The sequence below is a fragment of the Doryrhamphus excisus genome, linkage group LG14, assembly GCF_037039965.1.
Source record: "Doryrhamphus excisus strain RoL-2023G ecotype Guam linkage group LG14, RoL_Dexc_Guam_v1.1, whole genome shotgun sequence".
Classification (NCBI taxonomy): domain Eukaryota; kingdom Metazoa; phylum Chordata; class Actinopteri; order Syngnathiformes; family Syngnathidae; genus Doryrhamphus; species Doryrhamphus excisus.
Window position 1 is genome coordinate 4,689,920 of NC_136370.1, and position 25,356 is coordinate 4,715,275.

General features: G+C 41.3%; 1 protein-coding gene across 5 annotated transcripts in view; it reads left to right on the forward strand.

The window, feature by feature from the left end:
* Positions 1 to 25,356, forward strand: part of LOC131140099 (single-stranded DNA-binding protein 3) — a 44,383-nt gene that overhangs the window by 12,074 nt on the left and 6,953 nt on the right. For 3 of the 5 annotated variants that reach the window (XM_058090222.2, XM_058090221.2, XM_058090224.2), the window contains exons 3-8: positions 268 to 329; positions 5,678 to 5,762; positions 19,205 to 19,294; positions 23,793 to 23,876; positions 24,725 to 24,784; positions 24,854 to 24,920. In XM_058090222.2, the coding sequence (XP_057946205.2) occupies positions 268 to 329; positions 5,678 to 5,762; positions 19,205 to 19,294; positions 23,793 to 23,876; positions 24,725 to 24,784; positions 24,854 to 24,920 (448 nt within the window). The remainder of the gene's footprint in view (positions 1 to 267; positions 330 to 5,677; positions 5,763 to 19,204; positions 19,295 to 23,792; positions 23,877 to 24,724; positions 24,785 to 24,853; positions 24,921 to 25,356) is intronic. The other 2 variants (XM_058090223.2, XM_058090225.2) reach the window with 1 other exon arrangement.

A 25,356-nucleotide genomic window follows, 5' to 3' on the forward strand; every position in this document is an offset into this window, starting at 1 on the left:
CTGATGCTCCAATAGATATTGTCCTCAGATTTCCGTAAAACCGTGTTTGGCATATGTCAATGAATGCTTTTCAAAGCCGATCACAAAAAATAATTTGTGTGCTGTCAGGATACAACTCGTGTGATTGGTCTGTGTCGGCCAATATCACTCATGGATGATCGTCAGCATAAAACCCTGATCATAGCATCCCAAATGAAAACCTATTGGAGCCTCTTTTCCTGAGACTGGCCTCCAGGTTGTGACTTCTCTTTGTTCTTCTGTTCAAAGATCCGATGGGAGAAGAACATCACATTAGGGGAGCCCCCTGGATTTCTCCATTCGTGGTGGTGGTGAGTGTCACTCTTTTATTGCTATCAGTGTAGCAGTTTCATCACATATTATTTCTTCTACTACAACTGACAAGGCACCACCCTCAACACGGTCTCCATTTCCAAACAGGGGGGCGACCCCATCCTTTTGATGGTCCCCAGCATACAGTTGAACCCGTTGGACTAAAACGGCTGGTGTCTTGTCGTGATTTATGATTTTATGATGACACCGTTGGTGTGGGGCTGGCCACAGTCTCAGCCTTGGGGGTGACCAGACTCACAGAGGGCGTGACCCTCCCCTCCCCTCCTCCAGCTTTCTATCTTTCACCCCCCGTTCCTGAAACAATAGATCCAGATGGTTAGAGAATTGATGCCCTCCCCAACTACCCCCACACACACACACTTTTTTTGGGTCCCCTCCCCCTCTTTACCCCCCGGTCACCCTTTGTGTGCCCCCCACCCTCCCACTTTTCCTCCTTTGTTCGGGCAGCAGAAGGATTCTTAGCAGATTATCCCGTCGCATTCCATCCTCCTTTTGTGCCACCCCTTCGTCCGCCATTTCTGCCCCCTCGCTGCTGTCATTTCTGCCCCTGGCTAAGGGTTGACCTTAAAAGTAGAGTGGGGGGGGGGGGTCAGCAGTTTAAACACTTCAAATCAGCCAAGTTGCTTATTTTAATAACCTAGGACATGGTTCTCATTCACTCTATATAGGAGCAATGTAAGCATGTTGCTGTCAAGCGAGGTGTCCTTTTACCATTTTCAAACTTGCATAAACAACATTAGCATCGCACTGACTGTTCTAAATGAACGCCGGCTACTTACACATACCATTGGAGGTGATACTAAACCCCTCACCTTCCACCAGGCTCGACTTAATTCGAATCCAGACACACCCACGACTGTACGACGAGACCATCGAGGCTTGGATTAAGCCCAGAGCAGAAGTCTGAACCAGACCTCAGGGCGAATAAATTATCTCGCTCAATTAAAAGTCAAGCCGTTTTACACGCGCACATATATTAGCTCGGACTGTTGAGTCAATGTAATCACTGATTAACGCCAAATTCCCTTTATTGATGCTGTTTAATGCACGTTTAGTTTTCATGACCTTTTGTCCAAACTGGAACAAAGTGATTTTAGGCGCTTGTAAAGTTGTATAGTAGAAGTATTTCTATTTGTAAGGCGGGGGTTTCCAAATATTTTCAGCCCCTCAGCACCAAAATGTACTAAAATACAATGAAGAAAATAAGTATTTGAACACCCTGCTATTTTGCTATTTCTCCCACTTAGAAATCATGGAGGGGTCTGAAATTTTCATCGTAGGTGCATGTCCACTGTGAGAGAGATAAACTAAAAAGAAAAATCCAGAAATCACAATGCATGATTTTTTAACAATTTATTTGTGTGATACAGCTGCAAATAAGTATTTGAACACCTGAGAAAATGAATGTTAATATTTGGTACAGTAGCCTTTGTTTGCTATTACAGAGGTCAAACGTTTCCTGTAGTTTTTCACCAGGTTTGCACACACTGCAGGAGGGATCTTGGCCCACTCCTCCACACAGATCTTCTCTAGATCAGTCAGGTTTCTGGGCTGTCGCTGAGAAACACGGAGTTTGAGCTCCCTCCAAAGATTTTCGATTGGGTTCAGGTCTGGAGACTGGCTGGGCCATGCTAGAACCTTGATATGCTTCTTACGGAGCCACTCCTTGGTTTTCCTGGCTGTGTGCTTCGGGTCGTTGTCGTGTTGGAAGACCCAGCCACGACCCATCTTCAATGCTCTGACAGAGGGAAGGAGATTGTTCCCCAAAATCTCACAATACACGGCCCCAGTCATCCTCTCTTTAATGCAGTGCACTCGTCCTGTCCCATGTGCAGAAAAACACCCCCAAAGCATGATGCTACCACCCCCATGCTTCACAGTAGGGATGGTGTTCTTCGGATTGTACTCTTCATTCTTCTTCCTCCAAACACGCTTATTGGAATTATGACCAAAAAGTTCTATTTTGGTCTCATCTGACCATAAAACTTTCTCCCATGACTCCTCTGTATCATCCAAATGGTCATATGCAAACTTAAGACGGGCCTTGACATGTGCTGGTTTAAGCAGGGGAACCTTTCGTGCCATGCATGATTTCACATCATGACGTCTTAGTGTATTACCTACAGTAACCTTGGAAACGGTGGTCCCAGCTCTTTTCAGGTCATTGACCAAGTCCTGTCGTGTAGTTCTGGGCTGATTCCTCACCTTTCTTAGAATCATTGAGACCCCACGAGGTGATATCTTGCATGGGGCTCCACTCCGATTGAGATTGACCGTCATGTTTAGCTTCTTCCATTTTCTAATGATAGCTCCAACAGTGGACCTTTTTTCACCAAGCTGCTTGGTAATTGCTCCGTAGCCCTTTCCAGCCTTGTGGAGGTGTACAATTTTGTCTCTGGTGTCTTTGGACAGCTCTTTGGTCTTCGCCATGTTACAAGTTAAAGTCTTACTGATCGTATGGGGTGGACAGGTGTCTTTATGCAGCTAACGACCTCAAACAGGTGCATCTGATTCAGGATGATACATGGAGTGCAGGTGGACTTCTAATGGGCAGACTAACAGGTCTTTCAGGGTCAGAATTCTAGATGATACACAGGTGTTCAAATACTTATTTGCAGCTGTATCACACAAATAAATTGTTAAAAAATCATGCATTGTGATTTCTGGATTTTTCTTTTTAGTTTATCTCTCTCACAGTGGACATGCACCTACGATGAAAATTTCAGACCCCTCCATGATTTCTAAGTGGGAGAAATAGCAAAATAGCAGGGTGTTCAAATACTTATTTTCTTCACTGTACATCACATAATTGTTATTTCAGTCATTTGAAAATTCAACCAAGAATGTCCTCCAACATTGGCACAAAAATGGCATAAAGATGTTATATCAGTTCATATTGGTATCGGCACAGGAGTGATAATGTACTTCACACTGCAACAAATTCAAATATTGCATTTTCAAGCATAAACATTGCTAAATTAACAAAAGTACAAATATAAGGTATTCAGAAAAGGCATTCAAAGTTTTCTCCTTTGGTCATTAGGTGTCAGTAATGTCATATTGAGACACTACTGTAAAGTACTGTAAAGGAAATTAAAGTAAAAAAAGAACAACAACATGGAACTCTCCCAATGCTAGTGTGAAATATTATGTCTACTGTTGTTGGGTAATAGGAGTCTAAAGGTGACTATAGGGGTGTTATTTCATGTCTAGAGGGTTCCAATAATGTTTTAAAACTGTATTTATAAGGTTTTAAATAGGTTTTCTATGCTATAACTACAAAAATATTATATTTCTAAATAACGATTTCTTTATTGCAGTAATTCAATCCGGGTCAGGTCTGGAACTTATTAACCACTATAAACGAGGGATTACTCTATCTGAGTCAATTGTAGTCTACAGTACAGCAAGTGTATTAGTACAGAAGGTAGTCCTAGTCGACATTTTAAAGTGCAATCAGAGGTAGATAAAGCTTCCAGGCACTGCCCACACATGAATACTTCAAATTTAGCTCCTACCATTTCGTGGAGTTAGTAAAAACGACACCAGGAAGTTGCCTACAGGCACTACATTTCATGTAGGAGGCTCTGTGGCTACCATAATAGAGGCGCTAAGTGGAGCAGTTAGGATATGCTAGCGCTAAAGAAGACAGAAGACGTCTGTATATTGTCATATACCGTATTTTCTGGACTATATAAGTCGCTCCGGAGTATAAGTCGCACAAGGCCAAAAATGAATAATTAGGTAGAAAAAACATACATAAGTCGCACTGGAGTATAAGTTGCATTTTTTATTATTTATAATTTTTTATTATTTATGATTTTAAAAAAGTGTGACTTATAGTCCGGAAAATATGGTATAAGTATATGACAATATCTTCCAATCTACTAATTTAATTTTAACATTAACTATATTGCTCCTCACAAGGCTACGCTCTGCAGTCTGTGTGTATGCTCGCGGCCCCGCCTTCACCCACCAACACTAAGAGACTGTATGACTGACAAAAGGACTCACGGCTTTCATGACGATGTTCTATGGGGTGAACTCCCTTTCTGCCTGTTTGGGAACGGGAGACGAGGAAAATAGACTTTTTGCCGGCCTTTATTGAGCGATTAATTAATTCATGTATTATCGTCACAACCCTAGTGCCCACAAGACGAGAAATCTTGTCCCATTTTAATCTCGTGTGATCTTGTGACAGCCCTATCTCTGACCTATGTTGAAGCCCGAACCTAATATGGCAACAACAACAAAAACACAGAATGAAAGACAGTTACTAGAAATGATCAACTATGCATTATGTATTATTGTATTACAACTACAAAGCAAATATTTAAAAGTGTCCAGACTCCGCATGTAGCTTTAAATGGTTTTTAGTACAGTTTGTAGTGTAACTTTTCACCTCAGGGGGTGATTCTGCTGAGTCATAAGAATGAACTTCGGGCTCGCCAAGCACTATCAGCAATATGAAAACCAAGGACGTGTTTTTTAATAGCTAGTAAGAGGATGGGCAGCATAATAATTTGAAAAGGTTACAACCCCGGTTAACTGGGAGGGGGGAATCGGATGTCATGGTCATTCCTCTCTTGCACACATAAAATGGAAATAAATACAATTATGTTGTCTTTGAGTTTGCATTTGAGCAAAGCATTGGTATGCATGCCGCTACGGCGCTCGTGCCCTCTGACCTCATCTCGGAGGGGGGCTAAGCTGGATAATTAGTTGACTTTTTCTGATCAAAACATCCATAAGTTCACACGGTTTGGGACTGGCAAATTAGCATGACGCGGCGGCTGCCTCATCGGGTCTGTGTTTAACCGTGTGCCGCTGTTCCACCCACTTTCTAGCCCCGAATCGATACGTACAGACTGATGCAATTAGGACCTCTTAGACACTTGGCGGATAGTGTTGCCGGTCATGTTGGCGATTTCCCCCACTTCCACAGCCCAAATAGACTGCGATCGAAGTTTATATTGACGGGGTTTACAAGTACCCATCTCTGTCCATTTCCAATCACCGGACTGCCTTGTTGCTCTATCACAAGGACTTGATACGTTTACAAGGTGTACTACATTGTCAGTGAGGTGTATTTACAGTGACTGAGAGGCTGATTGAGGGTAGAGGGGGAGGGGGTGTGACACCGGCATTGTGTCCTGCCGCATGCCGTTGCTCAAGTGTATAAGAGGCAGTTTTAAGAGCACTACGCTGATAGTGAGAGTGTGTGAATGGGTTATGAATAGCTGTTACACATTGGCTTGTGTTGCTCCATTTGCTAACCCTTGCGACCTTTTCTCTACCCCCCCACCTCCCACCCCCTCCATTTCAGCGTATTCTGGGACTTGTACTGTGCAGCTCCAGACCGAAGGGAGACGTGTGAGCACTCCAGTGAGGCCAAGGCCTTCCATGACTATGTAAGTGGCCTCACTCAATCGGGTATTTGAACTCTTTCTAGGCCGTACCTCCACTGTGTGGATTACCACTGATGACACGTTTCACTCCCAACACTTATGTCAAGGGTGAAAAATGAAAGGATGCAAGGGTCACTTGGATATTTTGTAAAGCAACACATGTAGATATGCTAAGATGTTGTTTTATTTATATATATATATATATATATATATATATAAATATATACATATATATATATATATATATACGTATATATATAAATATATACATATATATATATATATATACTATATATATATACGTATATATATATATATATATATATATATATACATATATATATATACGTATATATATATATATATACACGTATATATGTGTATATATATATACGTATATATATATGTATATATATATATACGTATATATGTGTATATATATATACGTATATACGTATATGTGTGTATATATATATATACGTATATATGTGTATATATATATACGTATATGTGTGTATATATATATATACGTATATATGTGTATATATATATACGTATATACGTATATGTGTGTATATATATATACGTATATGTGTATATATATATATACGTATATATGTATATATATACGTATATATGTATGTGTATATATATACGTATATATGTATATACTATATACACGTATATACATATATATGTATATATGTATATATACGTGTATATATATATATATATATATATACGTGTATATATATATGTGTGTATATATATAAAGAAAAACACGTTGAAAGCTGAAATGCAGATTTTCTAGATATATATATGTGTATATAATATTAATATATAATATATATTTCTATATTATATAATATAAATATAATAATAATTTATATAATATATTTATATAAATATATACATATATAATATAATCTATATTATATAAGATATAGAAATATATATATATTATATACATATATATTTCTACAAAATGTGCATTTCAGCTTTCAACATGTTTTTTTCTTTAACACTTCAACTTAATGCTACTAAAATGATTTTCTCACAATATTTTATTGTTTATTGTTGTAAAATATATTTTTTTAACTTTTCAGTTACTTATATTGACTTTATTCTTTATTACTCTAATTACAGCAGTTTTGTCCATTTGTGTTGTTGTCAAGGAAGGACATTAAGTGTTGTCCTTCAGACACACAGCTGTAGATATTTGCTGGAGAAGAGACAGCACTGTGTTGAAAACAGTCCCATAAAATAGAACATAATGTGAGAAGTTTGAGTTGAAAAATTCCTGCAATTTGGGTCAGCACTTGCCATTGAGGGGTGATGGTGGGTCCCGCAGCCAAACCAGTTGAGTACCTTTGCTGCTAGTAGAACATCAGTAGTAAACTTACATTGAAGCCACCGGTAAAAACTAGCAGTGGTCAGGACGGACCTGCAGGAGAACCCTCAGAAGGAGGAGGGTGGTGTTCAAAACGTGTCCCTTGTTATGAAATGGGATGGGCATGTAAGTGGACCTGGAAGAAGCTACTGTATCTCGTCTCGTGTGTAAATGTCATGTGTTATGATTGATACGCTGCATCTTTCCCCTTAGGAGGCCATGCCCTCTGGTCAAGACCGTGTGTGTTTGTGTGTGCGTGCATGCTGTATAGTGTGGGGAGATAATGGAATAGAGTTCTAATCCGGTAATCCCAGCACTGGGTTGAGGCTAAGCCAGGGATTTTGTGTCTGTGTGTGTGCGTGCGTATTTATGGACGGGGGGCATCTTTGGCAAGCAGCCTATGGAAGAAGGGTGGAGGGGCTCACACCCCCAGTGCCAGTTAACCCCCGTGTGCGTGCGTGACAGTGCGATAGTCGTGCTGCACGGTCGCTCGCTGTCTGCTTCCCAGCAGTGATGAAGCGAAGGAGACAAGCCCGGTTTAATTTTGGCTCCGGCCCCCCTGAGGCCTCTCTCTCCGAGCACAGGTCCTCTCTGCTGGTTTCAAGAGATGCTTGACAGAGAAGACATAGCGAGAAAAGGGAATTTTTGTGTGTGTGTGTCTTATCTTTACAAGAGTTTGTCAGTCTTTTGAAGGCTGCTTGATTGCGGGGGCCGCCGTTTATGAGGCATTATCCCGGCGTTCTCCGCTGGGTGCCGGGACCCTGCAAAGGTTTTACGGTGGCAGTCGGCTTTGTGTGACATGCAGGATGAAGGGCTTTGAGGCTCTTTATCTTCACTATCTTCAACAGTAGTTTATTGATGCTAGTTGTTTCTCCTCAAATGTCTGAGCAGAGGAAATAGTCATTACAGTTCAGGGGCACATTTGTTAAACAAAAGCAGCCGCAAACTTGCATTGGCCCCGGTGGAGGTTTCTTTATTCTTTACAACGCATCTAATCCTTTGGAATCCTGACTTGCAGTGAGGTCCTTTTAGTCTTTGTTCGTTTGCATTAAAAAGGGCTCAGCGTACTATAAATATGAATACATGTATTCATTTAGTTAAGCTAACTTCTTAAATTCATTGTTGCTCTTCTATAAGCATTTTATTGTGGTTAGATCAATCTAAAGCTCACCCTGCCTGGTTTGGATCTGGGTCATTTGTAGGTGACCCTGTGAGCAAAGTGGTGTGAAGCGTCTTGCTCAAGGGCACAATGGCAGTGGCTAGGATGGAGGAAGCGGGATTCGAAACATGCAACCCACCAATTCTGTTCTCCCTTCACAGCGTGCCTTGTCTCATTAAATCCATTCATGAATGTTAATCTAACACAATTGATGAATAGTTGGAGTCATAGTCGCTGTGTGTACATGCAATAATCCCTCACTTATAGCGGTTAATTGGTTAAGTGAATTTCCACAAAGTAGGGACCTGTTTGCGACCTTTTAAATACGTTTTTTAAACAAGATTAACGCCCTCTAGACATGAAATAACACCCCATAGTCACCTTTATACTCATTACCCAATATAGTAGACATAATAAGAGAAAATAAGGCTGTACGATTACAGAGTGGTTAGTGTGTTGGCCACACAGCCAGGAGATGGGAAGACCTGGGTTCGACTCTCCGCTTGGCATGCACAGGGAAAACATGCAAACCCCACACTGAGATGCCCAAGCAGAGATTTGAACCCAAGTTTTCCACAACTGACCAACAGGCTAACCACACAGCTGTACCACCACCTAGCTCTATATCATTTATAAAATAAATAAAAACTAACTGTATGTTATTTTTGAATAAAGCAATGGCCCATAGTTCTAAAATTGACATCAATTTTTAAAGTTTTTTTTTTTTACATTGAACCTGAAAATCTCCCTTGGCCTGGTTCGTCCTCCACCGAAGGACTGGTACTGGTGGGGTGGGGGGCCTACTGCTGTATAGTACTAATTACTGTGGTGCCTGTTGTCTCAGCAGTCTAACATTACTGACACGTAGTGAGCAGTGTAGAATACTACCTATCAATACAACGCTTTTGTATTCGTCTTCTGAATGCGTCTTGAAAATGCTTCATCTAGCCAAAAATTAAATAAAATATGCACATTGTATTGCATTATGCAATATATTCTTCTTCTCGTGTTTTTCTCTTCATACGCCGCTGACGCCTTGCACGGTGGTTTGAGTTGTATGCCACTTTAGAGGCAAAATAATGTGCTACAGTGGAGGTCTGTGTGGATGGTGAACGGCTAACATCGTAACATCGTTTACGCAGCAAACTAGTTGAGACTGAATCAAACAGCGCCTCTGCGCTAGTGCGTTTTTTGCTTCCAGAGACAGTTAATCAGCATTAAATTCATCGCAATTGCCAGATTTTTCAATGATGAATTCATTGATTATGATGTCCATACCTCATGAAATTAATTTATGCATTGTATTAAAAAGTGTAGTTGCAAACTGTCTGTCTGTAGCTGCTCAAAGTGCTTTTGTTTTCTCAGATAGCAGTTTGTTCATTTAACAGTTTGCTGAGAACCAAATTCAGTTCTTAGCAGCTTGATGCTTGCAGCCAGTTCTTTCCCTTACACAATCCCACTCCTCACCTCCATTGTTTCTATACACTCGCTCGTTATTTACATTTATCATCACTTTCGCCACTTTCACACTCCAGCCTTTTTTTTTTTTTACACCTGCCTGTTTACATTGTGACATCTGAAGATCTGCATCGATTTATTATATTTTGCTTCTACACTTCTCTCTTCCCTCACCTCCTTTACCTTATCACTCCCTCTCTCTCCTTGTCCCCTTTGCCTCTTCCTCCTTTCCTATCTCCCTCCTTCGCGCTCTCGCCAATTCCACTACCTCTCTTTCTGGGAGAAGATTGATTGGCTAATCTCTCTGTTTACCCACAATGCTGTGTAGAGGAGGGCAGTGTGGACAACACCAAAATTGTCTGAAAATGGAGCTGAGTGGGCAAATGTCACAATGGGGAGTAAAGATAAAGGCCATACGGGAAGTCCTCTGTTTACCAACAAGTTCTGTTCCGACAACTCTGCTTTTTTAATGTAAGTTGCAGTTTATGCCTAAATTAGCACCTAATTTACTTCTACTGTCCACCATATTAAGCCATTTTAAGCATCATGCAAAAAATGGCTAAACGAACGAAAACCTGTACAAATGTAAGGGATTCAACAACTTTTGTGATGGGTAGTAGTAGTAGTAGTAGTAGTAGTAGTAGTAGTAGTAGTAGTAGTAGTAGTAGTATTGGTCCCTTGTTTATTGCGGTTAGTTGGTTCCAGACCCGACTGTGATAACTGAATTTCCAGAAGCAGAATTCTATATTAATAAATTGAATATTTTCATAGAAAACACTTTCTTCATTATTAGAGCCCTGTAGATAGACACTGCAGTAGTCTCCTTTACACTCATATTCTTTGATTACATCATATTGTGCGGGCTACGGGATCAATCCGAGGACATAAGACGCCCGCCTCATGGTAACTAGTTGGCCTCTTCAATTAGCTTATTCTAAACTTAAGAAAGTATATCACTCTGAGTGCGGAAGAAGGACAAAGAAGCCAAAAACTTCCATACCGAATGAGGTGAGAACTTATTTCCCACCCACTTGATCTCAGCCATGGCATTTTGGCTGAGTAGCCAGTCCCCCATGCAGGGTGAAAGGTAATGTAATCTAACATCATGTCTCATAACATTACTGATGCCTAATGACTGGAATATTACAGATAACTTGTCTTTCAATATTTTTTGACTAATAATAGGTAAGTGGTTCCCAAACATTTGACCTGAAGCCATATACCCCCCATACACCTGCACACTTAAAAAAACATCCACATTTTTATCTGAATTAACTTGAAATATTGAGCATAATTAATTGTATAGTGTATGTGTATTTTGCATGGTCACATTTTGATTTTGATGTTTCAGGTGAGCACTGATAAATCGATGAGTAACCATCCTACATCTTTCATTCTGGTTTGATGTTGGCATCCGTCCGTATGAATTTGAGCTAGTACCCTTTTATTGCCCACTTACAATGGCTATTGTTTATCTGCATATTAATTTAATACCAAGGGGAAGGTTTAATGATCGTGATAATGTAGTATCCCAAGTACAAAAATAACCAACGATCCAACCAACGATAACGCTGCATTTTCCGCACTCACAGTGACAGGTTTTTACTTCATCTGCTATAGACCAAGAAAACCCAATCTGTCGAGGCAGACAGCCACCCAAAGTCTATGTTCTTTTTAATGGTGTGAGCTTAAAGCCCCCAGATAACCTTAAAAGTCATATGGTGTTGAATTGAATTGATTAAATACAGGTGAGTGAAATGTGTTGATCGATGAATGAGCTGTTCAAAGTCATTTTACCCGGCGCTGCCTCCAGGTCCAGGGGAGGTTATCCGTTTTGGTGTGTGTTGCGCGTGCGTGGGGGGCCAGGTTTTGATCATCGTGCCTCAGGCAAACAACTGCAGACGTGCGACATAAAGTGCGCAACCTTTTGAAGTCGACCGTAAACATTTTTTTTCAGCTTTCAAATTAGCATTTCCGCCCTGGCTCATGGCGCCGCAAGGCCGTCCTTATATGACGAAATGTTTTTTTTTCATACTACTTCGACAGATGTGGCTCTCCTGCAAAGATGCCACGTTGACTTTGACCATCTCCACCTAGGGTGTTGGTAAAGATGAGGCTAATGGTGCCACAGGGCTGCTAACGGCATCTACTCAAGGAAGGCTCCATTTTCCTCTCATGTGCAGGACCTACTGGATGGATCAATAGTGCTCAACACATTATTGACCTCCGCCTGATTCCTTTCACACAGAAAAAAACAGAGACATAAACACAAGACGAAGAGAGGAGGTATATGTGTGTGTGTGTGTGTGTGTGTGTGTGTGTGCGCGCCTGCCTGGAGAGGCTACTAATCTACATTCTGGTTCACACTGATATGTACCTCATCACCGTCTCCTTGACCTCCTGTCCTTAGCACACAGAGAGAAAGGGAGGGAGGGACCGAGGTAGGGGGAGGTGATGGAGGGAGTGTGTGTGGAGAAGGGAGGCAAAAGAGCTGACTGTGGTGATCCAGCTAATTTATCAACCCAGTCAAAACACAGCGATTGCGCTCAGGAGCAACAGGATACGGACGCTTCACTCACGCTGTTACGTCGGACTCGCAAACATGGAAAAAAGCAGAGTCCACACACACACACACACACGGGATAACAGCACTAATACACGCCGCAGACACAACATCCACTCAACTCACACTCCAGAGACCCGGCACAGAGGCCAAAGACAAAGACGAGGAATAAAAAGAACGGTGAAGCTAAAATAAAAATCAGCCACTGTGGAGGAGGTGGAATGCAGGAGCAGACGAGGGGTGCTGCATACCTTTTCTTCACTTTGCCGGCTAACTTTTTCTTTGCTTTTGCGTCCTCCAGACAGTCGTATTCATAGAAGAACGTATTGGGGCATCAGTGTTGCTGGTTAAGACACCAGATCAGGGGTTCTGAAATGTTCTCATTTTCCTGTGGCCATTAAGTTGTGACCCACCTTTATTACAGTCATGTTACAATTTATTTTGTATCATTTTGTGTACTTTCTTTCAATCCCTTGTATTTGTATTTGATTTCTTGACATTACGAAGAACTCGATCATACTCCAAACAGACAGGAAGAAGGTTGGGAGGCACAGTGGAGCATTTGTTCCATAGAACAACGGCATGAATGGAGTGAGCCTTTTTTCAGTCACAGTCTCTTTGTCTCGATGGGTGGAGGCGGGGCAGCGAGCATGCACACGAGTGTAGTGCAGACGAGTGTAGTCACATAGTAGAAACTCTATACATCATACTAGTAGATTGCAATATATAGTCATATTTTGTATATTTGTTTGTACTTTTCTTAAAGTTAAACTCCACTTTTGGCTTCCCATAATGCCTTGCGGCACTTGCTTTGTAAAACTTTGCTGTGATTATGTGTTTAGTTAACATAGTTGTTTATTATTCCCTATATTAGTAGTAGTAGTAGTTGCTGTAATTTTCTTGCCTGTTACAGTACATGTCATTTTTGCGTTGCCGTGATTGCAAGTCGTGTTTTGTCTCGTGTGACAAGCTCACTGTGATTTCAGTGTCGGCTATGACTTGCCCAATTGAACAGCCGCGTCCTTTTAAGCAAGCTAAAGTGCCTTTGACCATCCCTTGTGGACCTCAAGTTTGTGTATATGGAAATAAGAAAACAGCAGAAATGTAAACAGCCGTAATTTTATGAGCACAAAGTCAAAAATAGTAAGACTAAAAAGTCATTCTGACTTGAAAAAATGTGCATTTTTATGAGAATAAACTTGTAATATTATGAGAAAAATGTCATTTCAGTTGCAAAATGGTGTTTTTTTAAAGTCATATTCATTCATTCATTCATTCTTTTTCTACCACTTATCCTCACGAGGATCACAGAGCCTATCCCAGCTGTCTTTGGCTGACAGTTTGGGTACACCCCGGACTGGTCGGCAGCCAATCACAGGGCACATATAGACAAACAACCATTCACACTCACATTCATACCGATGGACAATTTGGAGTCGCCAATTAACCTAGCATGTTTTTGGAATGTGGGAGGAAACCGGAGTACCTGGAGAAAACCCACGCATGCACGGGGAGAACATGCAAACTCCACACATAGATGGCCGAGGGTGGAATCGAACTTGAGTCTCCTAGCTGTGAGGCCTGTGTGCTAACCACTAGTCCGCCGTGAAGCCCATTCATATCATATTTACAAAATTTCAAAGGGGCCTGTGCATCCTTTATTTTTTAGTATGGGGGCCACAAAATATGGCCCCAAGTTGGAGACCTCGGGCTAGAACTCATGAAGTTGGATAGTAGCAATACAATTGTAGAGGGGTACTATCATCATATGCTGCAACTTATTTTGTATCGTTAGTAATGATGTGGAGTATGGAGGACCAAAACTGCCAAAATAATAAATAAATAAATAAAAGTGGAAATAAAAACAGAAATGAAAAAAAATGACAAAATTAAATACAAAAAAATAAATATAAATGGAAATAAAAACAAAAATATATATTTTTTTAATTTTTGAATCTTGTTTTTTATTTTTGTATTTATTTTTGCTTTTATTTATTTATTTATTTATTTATGTATATATATCTTTATTTTTGTTTTTATTTCCATTTATATTTATTTTTTGTATTTAATTTTTTGATTTTTTTTCATTTTTGTTTTTATTTTCACATTTATTTATTTATTTATTTATTATTTTGGCAGTTTTGGTCCTCAGAAATGCAGAAGGAAAAACTATTCAAATGAGGGGGCGGTCCTAAGTGTGTCTTCAAAAATGAAAAAAAAACAAAAAATTAAATACAAAAAAATAAATATAAATGGAAATAAAAACAAAAATAAAAATATAAATTCCTGAATAAATAAATAAATAAATAAAAGCAAAAATAAATACAAAAATAAAAAACAAGATTCAAAAATAAAAAATATATATTTTTGTTTTTATTTCCATTTATATTTATTTTTTTGTATTTAATTTTTTGATTTTTTTTTTCATTTTTGTTTTTATTTCCATTTTTATTTATTTATTTATTATTTTGGCAGTTTTGGTCCTCCATAGTGGAGTACATCAGAAAGCAGAAAGGAAAATGTAGCCATCTCTGACCACATAGTTATTTATCAATAAGTATATTGCACAACATATCAGCAACAAAAATGTTGGAACAGCAGTAAGGGGCAAAGTGTGCCAACAGACATTTTGAAGTACATGCAGAGTTTGAATGAAGCTACCGGATGCTGACCACTACTTATACTTGTAGCTACAGCCATTTTGTGCGGTTAGTAAAAAAATAAAATAAAATAATACAGCAGGAGGTTGCCTACAGCCATTACAGGTGTGAATGTGAATGTTTTTTGCCCTAATTAGATACCCAGGCAGTAATTAGCTTTATAGGAGACTGTGGTTAGTTAAATAGAGGCGTTAATTGGATCATTTACAGTAGTTGTTGCATAAATATCCCCGAGCATTTTCAAAACGTCTCCCTCTGTTTTTGTTTAACTTTTGGTGGGCTCTAGTGACATAATTGACTCTTACGCTTCCTGCCTCATCATTATTTAGCGTTTTAAGCCGCTCTGCTACAAATATGTATGTTCATTATGTCAGTGAATTAGAGCGGCAGTGGTGCTTGTGATGTATGGCACATGCTCTTTTTGGCAGCTATTGTTTATCATCATAAACAAGACCCCCCACCCCTTCCCCTTATTTCCAGCTTTACTTTCTCCGCTGATTGAAGATGGCAGGCTTGTCTTTTGTTTTTGTGTGTGTGTGTGTGTGTGTAACTCTACTTGTGTGCTTTGTGTTGCAGTGAAAAGGTAGATATAGGCGACACTGTGGGCGTCGCTACAAAAGCACAGTGGGCCAGTTTGGTTTTAATAAAGACCCGGCTGCATACTAAATCTACCTTTTGCACGGAGAAAAGGAACAAGAACTAATAGATGTTGTTAATAGTCTTTATCAATAATGCGCCACGGTGATTGATGATGAACAAATCCCATTTTTTTCCCCCCTTCGTTCACAGCCTCTCTCCAACCTTGCATGTTTATCTTCAAACTCTACTCTCCTTTTCCTGCATCTTCTTGTTCTTTCTCTCTCCTGGAGCGGGGGAAGCCAGGGGGACAGAGTGCAGATAGGACCTGTCTCCATGGCAACAGCTTCTGCAAGCTTCTGACGCCCTACTCGTAAGATGTGGAAGGGGGAGGTGGGGGGGATGGCGGCAGCGTTGAAGGCATGAGGGGAGGAAAAGGTTGCGATAGGGACGAATTGTACTAAGGTTGCGGGGCACAGGGAAGAGAATATACGTGTGTGTGTGTGTGTATTAGTATTAGTGTGGAAAGATGGTGGAAAAGGATGGAGAAGAAAAGATGAGGGGGAAGGAGAGAGACAGCCGACCCTGCTCCCTCCCCAAGGACTCGGTGGCCTGCTCATGTTCACTAGCAGAATTAACATAAAGATGGGGGGAGGTGTGTTTGTGCATGTGATTTTTTTCCCCTCCTTTTGTTATTTGTGTGCGCTGATTTCACGTAGAAGTGCAAGGAAGTAATTGGTAGTATATCCAAGCGTGCGTGTGTCACTGCGATGTAGTGTGCTCGTTAGGTGTGTGTGTGTGCGCGCTCGCGCACTGGTGGACCGATGCATGGTGAAGGGTGCGTGTGTTAGTGAGCACCGTTCCCTCCCCTGGGTCTTAAACCCCCCCCATCCTCCCCATTCTCCTCCGTCTGCCTCACTACTGAAAGGCTGTACTTTATAAGCTTGTGATGCAACTCTTTGTGTGTGTGTTTGTTCCGGCGTGCTTATGTAAGCACTTTGAACATGCGTCTCCGTCTATGTGTGTTGACGAGAATACAGTTATATCATATGTAACTCCCGGGCTGAATCATTTGGCTAGTCACCTCCCCCAAGATTCCAGTTCCAGTTTTCTTTGCATATTGTTTGGCTTGACAAAGGAGCGGGACAACAGTGTTAGCTAGTGCTCATTTGGTTTAGCACCGAGGTTGTGCACGAAGAACTGGCATTTATTGTTTTTTTCTTCCTTACAGAACCCTGTGATATTGCCGCACCCTTGTGCGCTTTCACACAGCGACTGAATGGGGAGAAGTGAGTGTTGAGTGTGTCCCTGACCCGGCTTTTTTATGGCTCCGATACGACCTCTGGATACTGGCAGGATTCTCTGTCCTTGACATTTATACAGTTATCCAATCTGGAAAACCGTTGGATATACCCGGCTTGAACAGGCTGTGGTGCTCATTATTTTTAGTAGGAAATGTTACTGAATAGGGGCTGCACAGTGGGGAAGTGTTTAGTGCGCAGGCCACACAGCTCGACGATGCGAGTTCGATTCCACCTTCGGCCATCTGTGTGGAGTTTGCATGTTCTCCCCTTGCATGCGTGGGTTTTCTCAAGAGACTCCGGTTTCCTCCCACATTCCAAAAACATGCTAGGTTAATTTGCCACTCCAAATTGTCCATAGGTATGAATGTGAGTGTGAATGGTTGTTTGTCTATATGTGCCCTGTGATTGGCTGGCCACCAGTCCAGGGTGTACCCCGCCTCTTGCCCGAAGACAGCTGGGATCGACCAGAGTGAGGATAAGCGGTAGAAAATGAATGAATGCATGAATGCTGGTCCCCTTTCACACTGCCTGTAAAAACTGGCATTTTCCTGGCTTTTTCATCTTATGGATCATTGTCGTAATAAAGGCAGGATGCCTGCTGCTTTGTTGTGGTCTGTATAAAAGGCACAGGATCATAAATGCCAGATCTTCTGATGCAACTCTGATGCGGCATCTTTGTCACTCAATGAAGTCCGCCGTGGCACGCAGTCATCAATTTGGCTCCTTCTCATCTCTCCCATTGGAATATTTATATTATTATTATAATATTAATATAGTTAGTATTAATATAGTTTGTGCACATGCACACATACACTTGCAAGTGTGAAAATTGTAAATAGTTGGTATAATTGTGAAAACTATTTTTTTTGTTGTTTATGTTGTGTCACGGTGTTTAGCCATTTTGGCTAAATATATATTCATTCATTTTCTACCGCTTTTCCTCACGAGGGTCGCGGGGGTGCAGGAGCCTATCCCAGCTGTCTTCGGGCGTAAGGCGAGGTACACCCTGGACTGGTCGCCAGCCAATCACAGGGCACATATAGACAAACAACCATTCACACTCACATTCATACCTATGGACAATTTGGAGTATCCAATTAACCTAGCATGTTTTTGGAATGTGGGAGGAAATCGGAGTACGGGGAGAACATGCAAACTCCACACAGAGATGCCCGAGGGTGGAATTGAACCCTGGTCTCCTAGCTGTGAGGTCTGCACGCTAACCCCTAGACCACCGTGCCGCCCGCTAAATATATATATATGGCTAAATATGTGTCAGTGTGAAAGTTATGCTTGAAATGCACTGTATCTTTTCACCAAAAGCCTTTTCTTTACATTTTTTTGTGTTATGTTCTACTGACGATTACTAAAGAATGGAAAAAAATACAAACCATTTTTCTTCTGATGCAAGATCTTTTTTTTTGTTTATGTATCCCAAGACCACAATATTATGTGTGCCTTGAAAAAAAAATTGAATTGTCATTTTTAGACTGCCTTGAATAGCTACCTACCTGACGCTCATATGGTTGTCGTCTGGTGGTGGCAAGGTTATGAACAGGACACAATTAAAGGCCGCATGTAATAGAATTATCGCATGTGTGCTATCAGTTTGCGTTGGATGGTGACCAGCTGCAGCTGTAACTGCTGCAAATGGATCACCCGCACGTTGTCACATGTGATCATATTACATGTAATGTGTAATTGTTGTGATTTGTTTAAATCCCACTTGGCAAATAGCTGCCTGCTTCAATGAGCCAAAATAAACGAAGGCATAATGAATCGGCTCAAATTGAATTAGTTTTGACTCGGAAGCAACTGTTGCATAGCCACATACTGTATATGAACGCTATCCTGTAACAGTTTATACCGCAATAAAAAGGTTTTCTTGTTGTCATTATGTACTTGAGGATGCTGCCACGTATCGTTAAACAATATTTCCTTGAGGTTTATTGTGCTGTGCTTTGTTAACTGACAGTAAGTATCACTGAAGTGGCGCCGCTTTTTTCATAGCATGCATCAACGGGGTTCTCGTTATGGCATAGAAGTGCAGTGATTTCTCCTTGAACACTTTGTCCTAATTTAGTCTTGGTCAGCAGGAAAAAAATGAATCCCTTATATTCTACCATCTTCATGTAACGGTTTAAAGGCCATAATAGAAGACACTTTCCTGAATTAACCATTAAACTTAATATGTTGAGGGGGAGCAGCAGGACAGGGGAGGGTGCTGAGCCATCAGGTGTAGACATTGCCCCCTTCAGGATCTTGGCTGTCATTGCATTATATGGACATTATTGTGCTGAGCGTCACATTGAATGAGTTTCACTTTGTGTTCCAGAGTGCAGCAGCAGCACCCAGCCCGGTGATGGGCAACATGCCCCCCAACGATGCCATGCCAGGCGGGCCCATGCCTCCAGGCTTCTTCCAGGTATGACCCCCCTCCCGTCCACCCCACACAGCTTTGCACCAATCAATTGTTCCTTCCATCGCATGGCCACCTTACCGCTATTTCTAGCCTGTCACTCCTAAAGGTCATTATTAACAGTTAGTAGCCATGTTGGGGGAAAAAGATAATAGTGTTAAAACGTAATGAGGAAAATATCTATAATGATGAGGTAAAATACTCAATACTTTTCTAGACCATTTTGTCAAGACTGTTGTTTGCATTTGTAAGTCCATCATTCACTCATGAGTGTACTGTTGTTCTTTTAAAATGACTTCTAAAAACTAATTTGACTATATTTGACTATATTTCAACTTTTGTCTTGAAACATAGGCTTCTTTTCTCTTTTTTAAGTTATTAATTTAACCTAGCTTTTCCCCCTCACAATACAACTTTTAGAAAATGTTACTGGTAATAGTAGTACAACAACTTGATTGTTCTAACACAAAGTTTTGTACTTTTTTTCTGCTAGTATGACCATTTTCTGGTCACTTTCTTACAACTTTATTCATGTAACATCATAATGCTACCATGTGACTTCTCATTTTACCACTACTGCACAATACTGCTAAGTAGTACTACAAAAGTTGTTTTAATTTGAAAAAAGTTTTAAGAAGTTAACTGATTTGAGTTTTTTCTCAGATTACAAATAAAAAAAAAAGTTTTACAAATAATTGTAATAGAGCTTCATTATTACAACACAACTGTTTAACAATGTTGCAGCTGTAAAATAACTTATTTTGAATATTATGACTTTGTTTTACTCTTATTGAAAATATACCACTCTTTTTGTTATATTGCATGGAAGAGAGTATTTGATGGTGTAGCATACGCCCCACAACTTTCGAAAGAGTTCGAAAGATTGTCGACTGCATTATCAGTGAAAAACGAATCTGTCTCACAATGGTCTAAACCAGGGGTCGGGAACCTTTTTGGCTAAGAGAGCCATGAAGGCCAGATATTTTAAAATGTGTATCTGTGAGAGCCATATACATTTTTTTAAACATTGAATGCAATAAAATGTGTGCATTTTTATGTAAGACCAACAGTTTTAGATAATGGGCTCTAATTACGTAGACCAGGCACACTACCCCACGCCAATGGGGTGTGGCCAGCACACTTTCGTGAGCAGCGCAGTGTCCAACAATAAATCAAATACTTGTTGCCATTAATACAACTTCTGCTGCTGCATAGTTTTGCAACATACTCAGTATATTTCATTCTTTTGGCCATCTTCGTCAGAAGGCTTGGTTCTGCAGCTTTAGCTATTTGACTAAAGGAGGAAAGTTTATATTTACATGTTGACATCTCAATGACCGAGGTAGACTACAGCATTACCCAGTAATAATCAAGTTTTGGTGTTTGACCTGGAAAATATCAGGAAAGATGGATATGGTTGGCCGTATTGCAGTAGAAAATAGATGGACGAATTAAAATGCATAAGAAAGTTGTTGATTTTGAATATTATTTTTAACAGTCATTTCTGTGATGTTTACTTTAAAATGTTAGCAAAAATACATTTTTATTGTGGTAAGAAATGCTTGAGAGCCAGATACAGTCATCAAAAGAGCCCTACCTGGCTCCCGAGCCATAGGTTCCCTACCTCTGGTCTAAACCTAGCTGATGTTCCCTGTTAGCGGGTGAACAATCCAACGCTTGACGAGTGCACGCCCTGCCTCTCCCCACTGGGACAAAGAGACTGAAAGACTGACAGGCGGGCTCTCTATGCCGTTCATTCCACTATAGAACCAACATACCCAGGTGTTGAGAGACATGCACATAGTGAACACTCTTGTCAACCAGCTTGTTTGATAGCGAGAGAGAGAAGGAAAACAAACACGCATGCACATGTTAATATATAGAAGCCATAAAAATAATCACATTTCTTAAATATATTGTGCTGTTAATTGATTTATTGATTATCATGGCAGACCTACTTTCAGTTATGCAAGTCAGGCTTTTTAAAAATTAGTGATGGACCACAAATTTGTAATCAGGACATTATGGCGTCTCGTAATCTTCCTCTTATTTTCCCCTCTATTTTTACTATTCTCATAAAACGACTTTTTTTCTTCTAATATACTAACTATTCTCGTAACAGTGTTCTTACCTTGTAATGTCACTAAAATGTAGAATTTTCTTCTTATAATAATTTAATATTATTCTGGTATTGTCATGAATTCTCTTTTTTTCTCCATTTTTTTTATCATAAATTCTAATATTACAGCTCAGAACAGTGCAATTGTGTATTTTCTCACTTTAATTAAATTTCTTCTAAAGGAGTGACTTTTAAAGAATATATTTTTTAAATGTTCTTTTGTGTTGGACTGTTATTATCAGGTCTTGTAATAACAGTTGTTAGTTATCGTCATAGTGACTTTTAGATAAACGTGTAATAATTCAGTTGTATGTTCAATGATTTCCATCTTCTCACTCTGTGGCTTCCATTCTTGATATTTCCACCCACCGGGGGCTTGTGAAGCTCCCACCATTCATTCATTCATTCATATATCCGTGGTCCGCTGTTGAGTCCATTGGTGATTCAGCCTAATGTAGTCATCCTCTCCATCCTACATCTCTGCCTCCGCCGCCCTGTTCTCCCGACTCTGGCACGCACACACCAACCACACGACCTGGGACACAGAGCTGCACACCGGTACATGTACACTCGGTGTGTGCGGTGTGATGGACAGCGTTGGCATTTGGCCGCGGCACGATAAGGTGGTGGAGGAGAGTAGGAGAGAGGAAGCGGGCGGCATTCAAGAGAGTTTGAAGGGTGGAAGGATGAGAAAGCTCACCTGCTCCTGGGCTGTGGTCACTGAGCATTGTTTTCATGCTGTAAGCAAGGCAATCTGTTGGCTGGCAGGCAGGAGGTGAGGGGGTCCTAATGAGAGTGAATAAGCATAAGCAATGGTGGAGGGAGCCTGTGTGCTATTTATAACGTTGGTGGAGGAGTGAGGGTTTGTGTTTGTGCATATGTAGTGGTGAAGGGACTTATTGTGACAGGGAGCTGTGGTTTGTTTGCTGCAAACACGCTTCGTTGGCACTGTAGGAATGCTAACCGTCCGTCATGCAACAGTTTGAGAGCATGCAAAAGACTCATTCGCGTGACAACTGTAGAGTCCGAAATGCCCACGTCTACACAGGTTATTTATGTACCTCCTGTCATCGAGGGGAAGTGCACTGAATTTTTGTTCTGCATGTCTATGCGTTGCTGGCATGGATACACCAACAAATGTGCATTATTTGTCATAAATAAATAAAGGAAGTGAAATTTAATGATTTGTTTGGTAGATTATTCATCACTTCAGAGTAGTTGGGAATCCCTGTTTTATAATTATCAGACAAATGCTCACTGACTTACAGTATGAACAATTACTTTTGCTCGATGCCGGACATGTTCAACCAATCTTGCTCAAATGTTACACGCATGCGGTTGTCAGTCACCTGAAGGTGTGTACCAAATTTTGTGCTGATTTGGCACACACCCTTGAAGTTACATTGGGTCTCTGTGTGAGAAACCTCAGGTAAATTCCACTAGTGGGGTTTAATAACGACGTGGCAGAGGTGTGGACTTGAGCCACATGACTTGGACTCGAGTCAGACCCGAGTCACATTTTTTGATAACTTTTGCATTGGCTTGACAATATCATCAAAGACTTGCGACTCGACTTGGACTTTGACATCAGTTCCTTGGGGCATGACTCTGTCTTTAGTCTGGATGACTTTGGGTGAATGTTTTGGGTAAAATGTGTTGCCAAAATGTATTTGACTAATGCAAGGGTGTCCAAACTGCGGCCCGGGGGCCATTTACGGCTTAAGTCTCATTTTTAATGAGCCCTCAACACATGGAGAAATAGAGCAAAAAGGGGAAAAAAATGGAATGTGGACACTAATAACACACACACACATGTACACACACCAAAGTGCAATATAGACTCACGTGTGTTTGTGCATATGCTTTACATATTTGATAGTTATCAGTGTGTGCCGAGATGACCATGGGGTCAATAATGGCAAGTTCTGATTGGTCGGTTCTGTTTTTCTTGAATTATCAGGACGGTTAAAGAAAAGTGTTTTATTGTGACTTATATAAGGGGTCATTCACCTCTTAAGTATCCAACTCCCAGCTACTGTACTTGCCCCAGTGCATGTTCTATTGCAGTGAACCTTTGGCAACACTGCCCCCTTGTGATGCACAGCGGAACTACGTGTTTCCCATGACAGGCACCTAACCACACATTTTGACATCAGTTTAACTTGTTTTAATGACCTTTTTAAACATGATTTGTTAAGAATAACATTATTCAAACTGCACGTTCAGCTCCTTTTCTCCTCAAACTGAAGACGTCTCCCACTAACTCCTCCCCTTCATGGTTTTTAATCGGGGTTCCACCAGGTGTTACCCCCACCCCCCGTACCCCACAACCTCACCCTACATGGGCCCCTCCCGTCTCTCTGATATCACTCTTCTTTCTTAAAGGGACCGCCCGGCTCTCAGCAGTCCCCCCACGCACAGCCCCCCCCACACAACCCAAGCAACCCCATGATGGGACCCCACGGTCAGGTAAGATGCAAAGCACTTTCTCACCCAGCTTTCATTCCTTCTAAAGCCCACTCACCCCCCCCAAAAACACACACCCGCTCTTCCTCTCCCCCAGCTTTCTCCCATTCTTTCTTCCTCGTTTGCCCCTGCAGGCCCGCTCATTTGATTCGGGCTAGTAGATGCTCCGCTCTGGAAGCATCCAGAGGCGGCAGGCCATGCCTCCTCTTCAAGGCCCAGAATCGGGTGTCCCTGTGTGGGATGAATTATTCACTCCTTGCCCCTCCCCCGGAGCTGCTAGTGGGGGTTGCACACTTATCTGCTTCACCGCTCTTAGCGCACACACACACACACACACACACAGACACATCTCCCTTCTGCCTGCATTTTCTATCAGCTTATGAATAAAACAAGGGGCGGCCATGGTGGACCTCCGCACACACATGTACTCACATCCGTACTTCAGCTATAAATGGGGCACAGTCTGGGTTAGCGAGGTTGCTAACTAGACAAGATCCAGTTTGTCGAGTTTTCCTAAAGAGTTTGGTGCAGCGAGCACAACACCAGCGCTCCTCATTCTTGTGGTTTCCATGGCTTCCCTGGAAGGTTTTGTATCGTTGGCCCGAGGTGCGTCTAACCACGGCAGCGAGACCACAGGCCGCGTCGGCTTACACCACAGCGAGAGCGGGGCGATGTCTTGAGTGCTGTCTTTACACGCTGTCGTGCTGCGCCTCGTTACAAAGAGACGCTTGCGGTGCGTTCCTTGTTTCAAGGCATGTCATCCTCATCCACCCACATCCTCATTGGTGTGTCCTCAGTGGAACTTTAACCAAATATCTCCACATTTAAAGTCTCTTTCTCCTCTTTTGCAGCCTTTCATGTCACCACGGTACCCGGGTGGACCGCGCCCCGCTCTCCGAATGCCAAATCAGGTACACAGTATGCCCCGCCAGCTAGATTTTCTATTGTCGCCTGTTCTTCATGTTCTGTTGTGTGTTCAGCCTCCAGGTGGAATCCCGGGATCTCAGCCTCTCCTGCCAAACAGTTTGGACCCGACACGGCCGCAAGGTACAATGCTTGGTATCCAGAACTGTGGCGGCATCGCATCAGTCAGATAATTTTTTTCAATGCGCAGACCCCGGGACAACATTCTACTTGGATCAGGTTCAGATTGAGCATGTTTGATACAGTACAACATGGGCCAAATTTTGGATCACTTCAATCAATTTTGCCCATGTAACAAATGCCAGCTTGTGTGGCTGCGCCAAAGTAAACCTCACTCGCTGACGCTCCCAAGAGCCATGCTGGACGGGGAGTCCACAGCTCAGACTTTAAGTTTTAGTTTTTCTTTGTTATTCATAATATTACTCATAATGATATAGAAATTAATTATTGCATTTTTTTGTTGTTATTTTTAATTCTAATGACAAAGTGAACCCTTTTTCCCCCTTAAGTTATTTTAACACGAGTCAGCTAATTCCACTGTTGTTTTGGTTGTGAATGT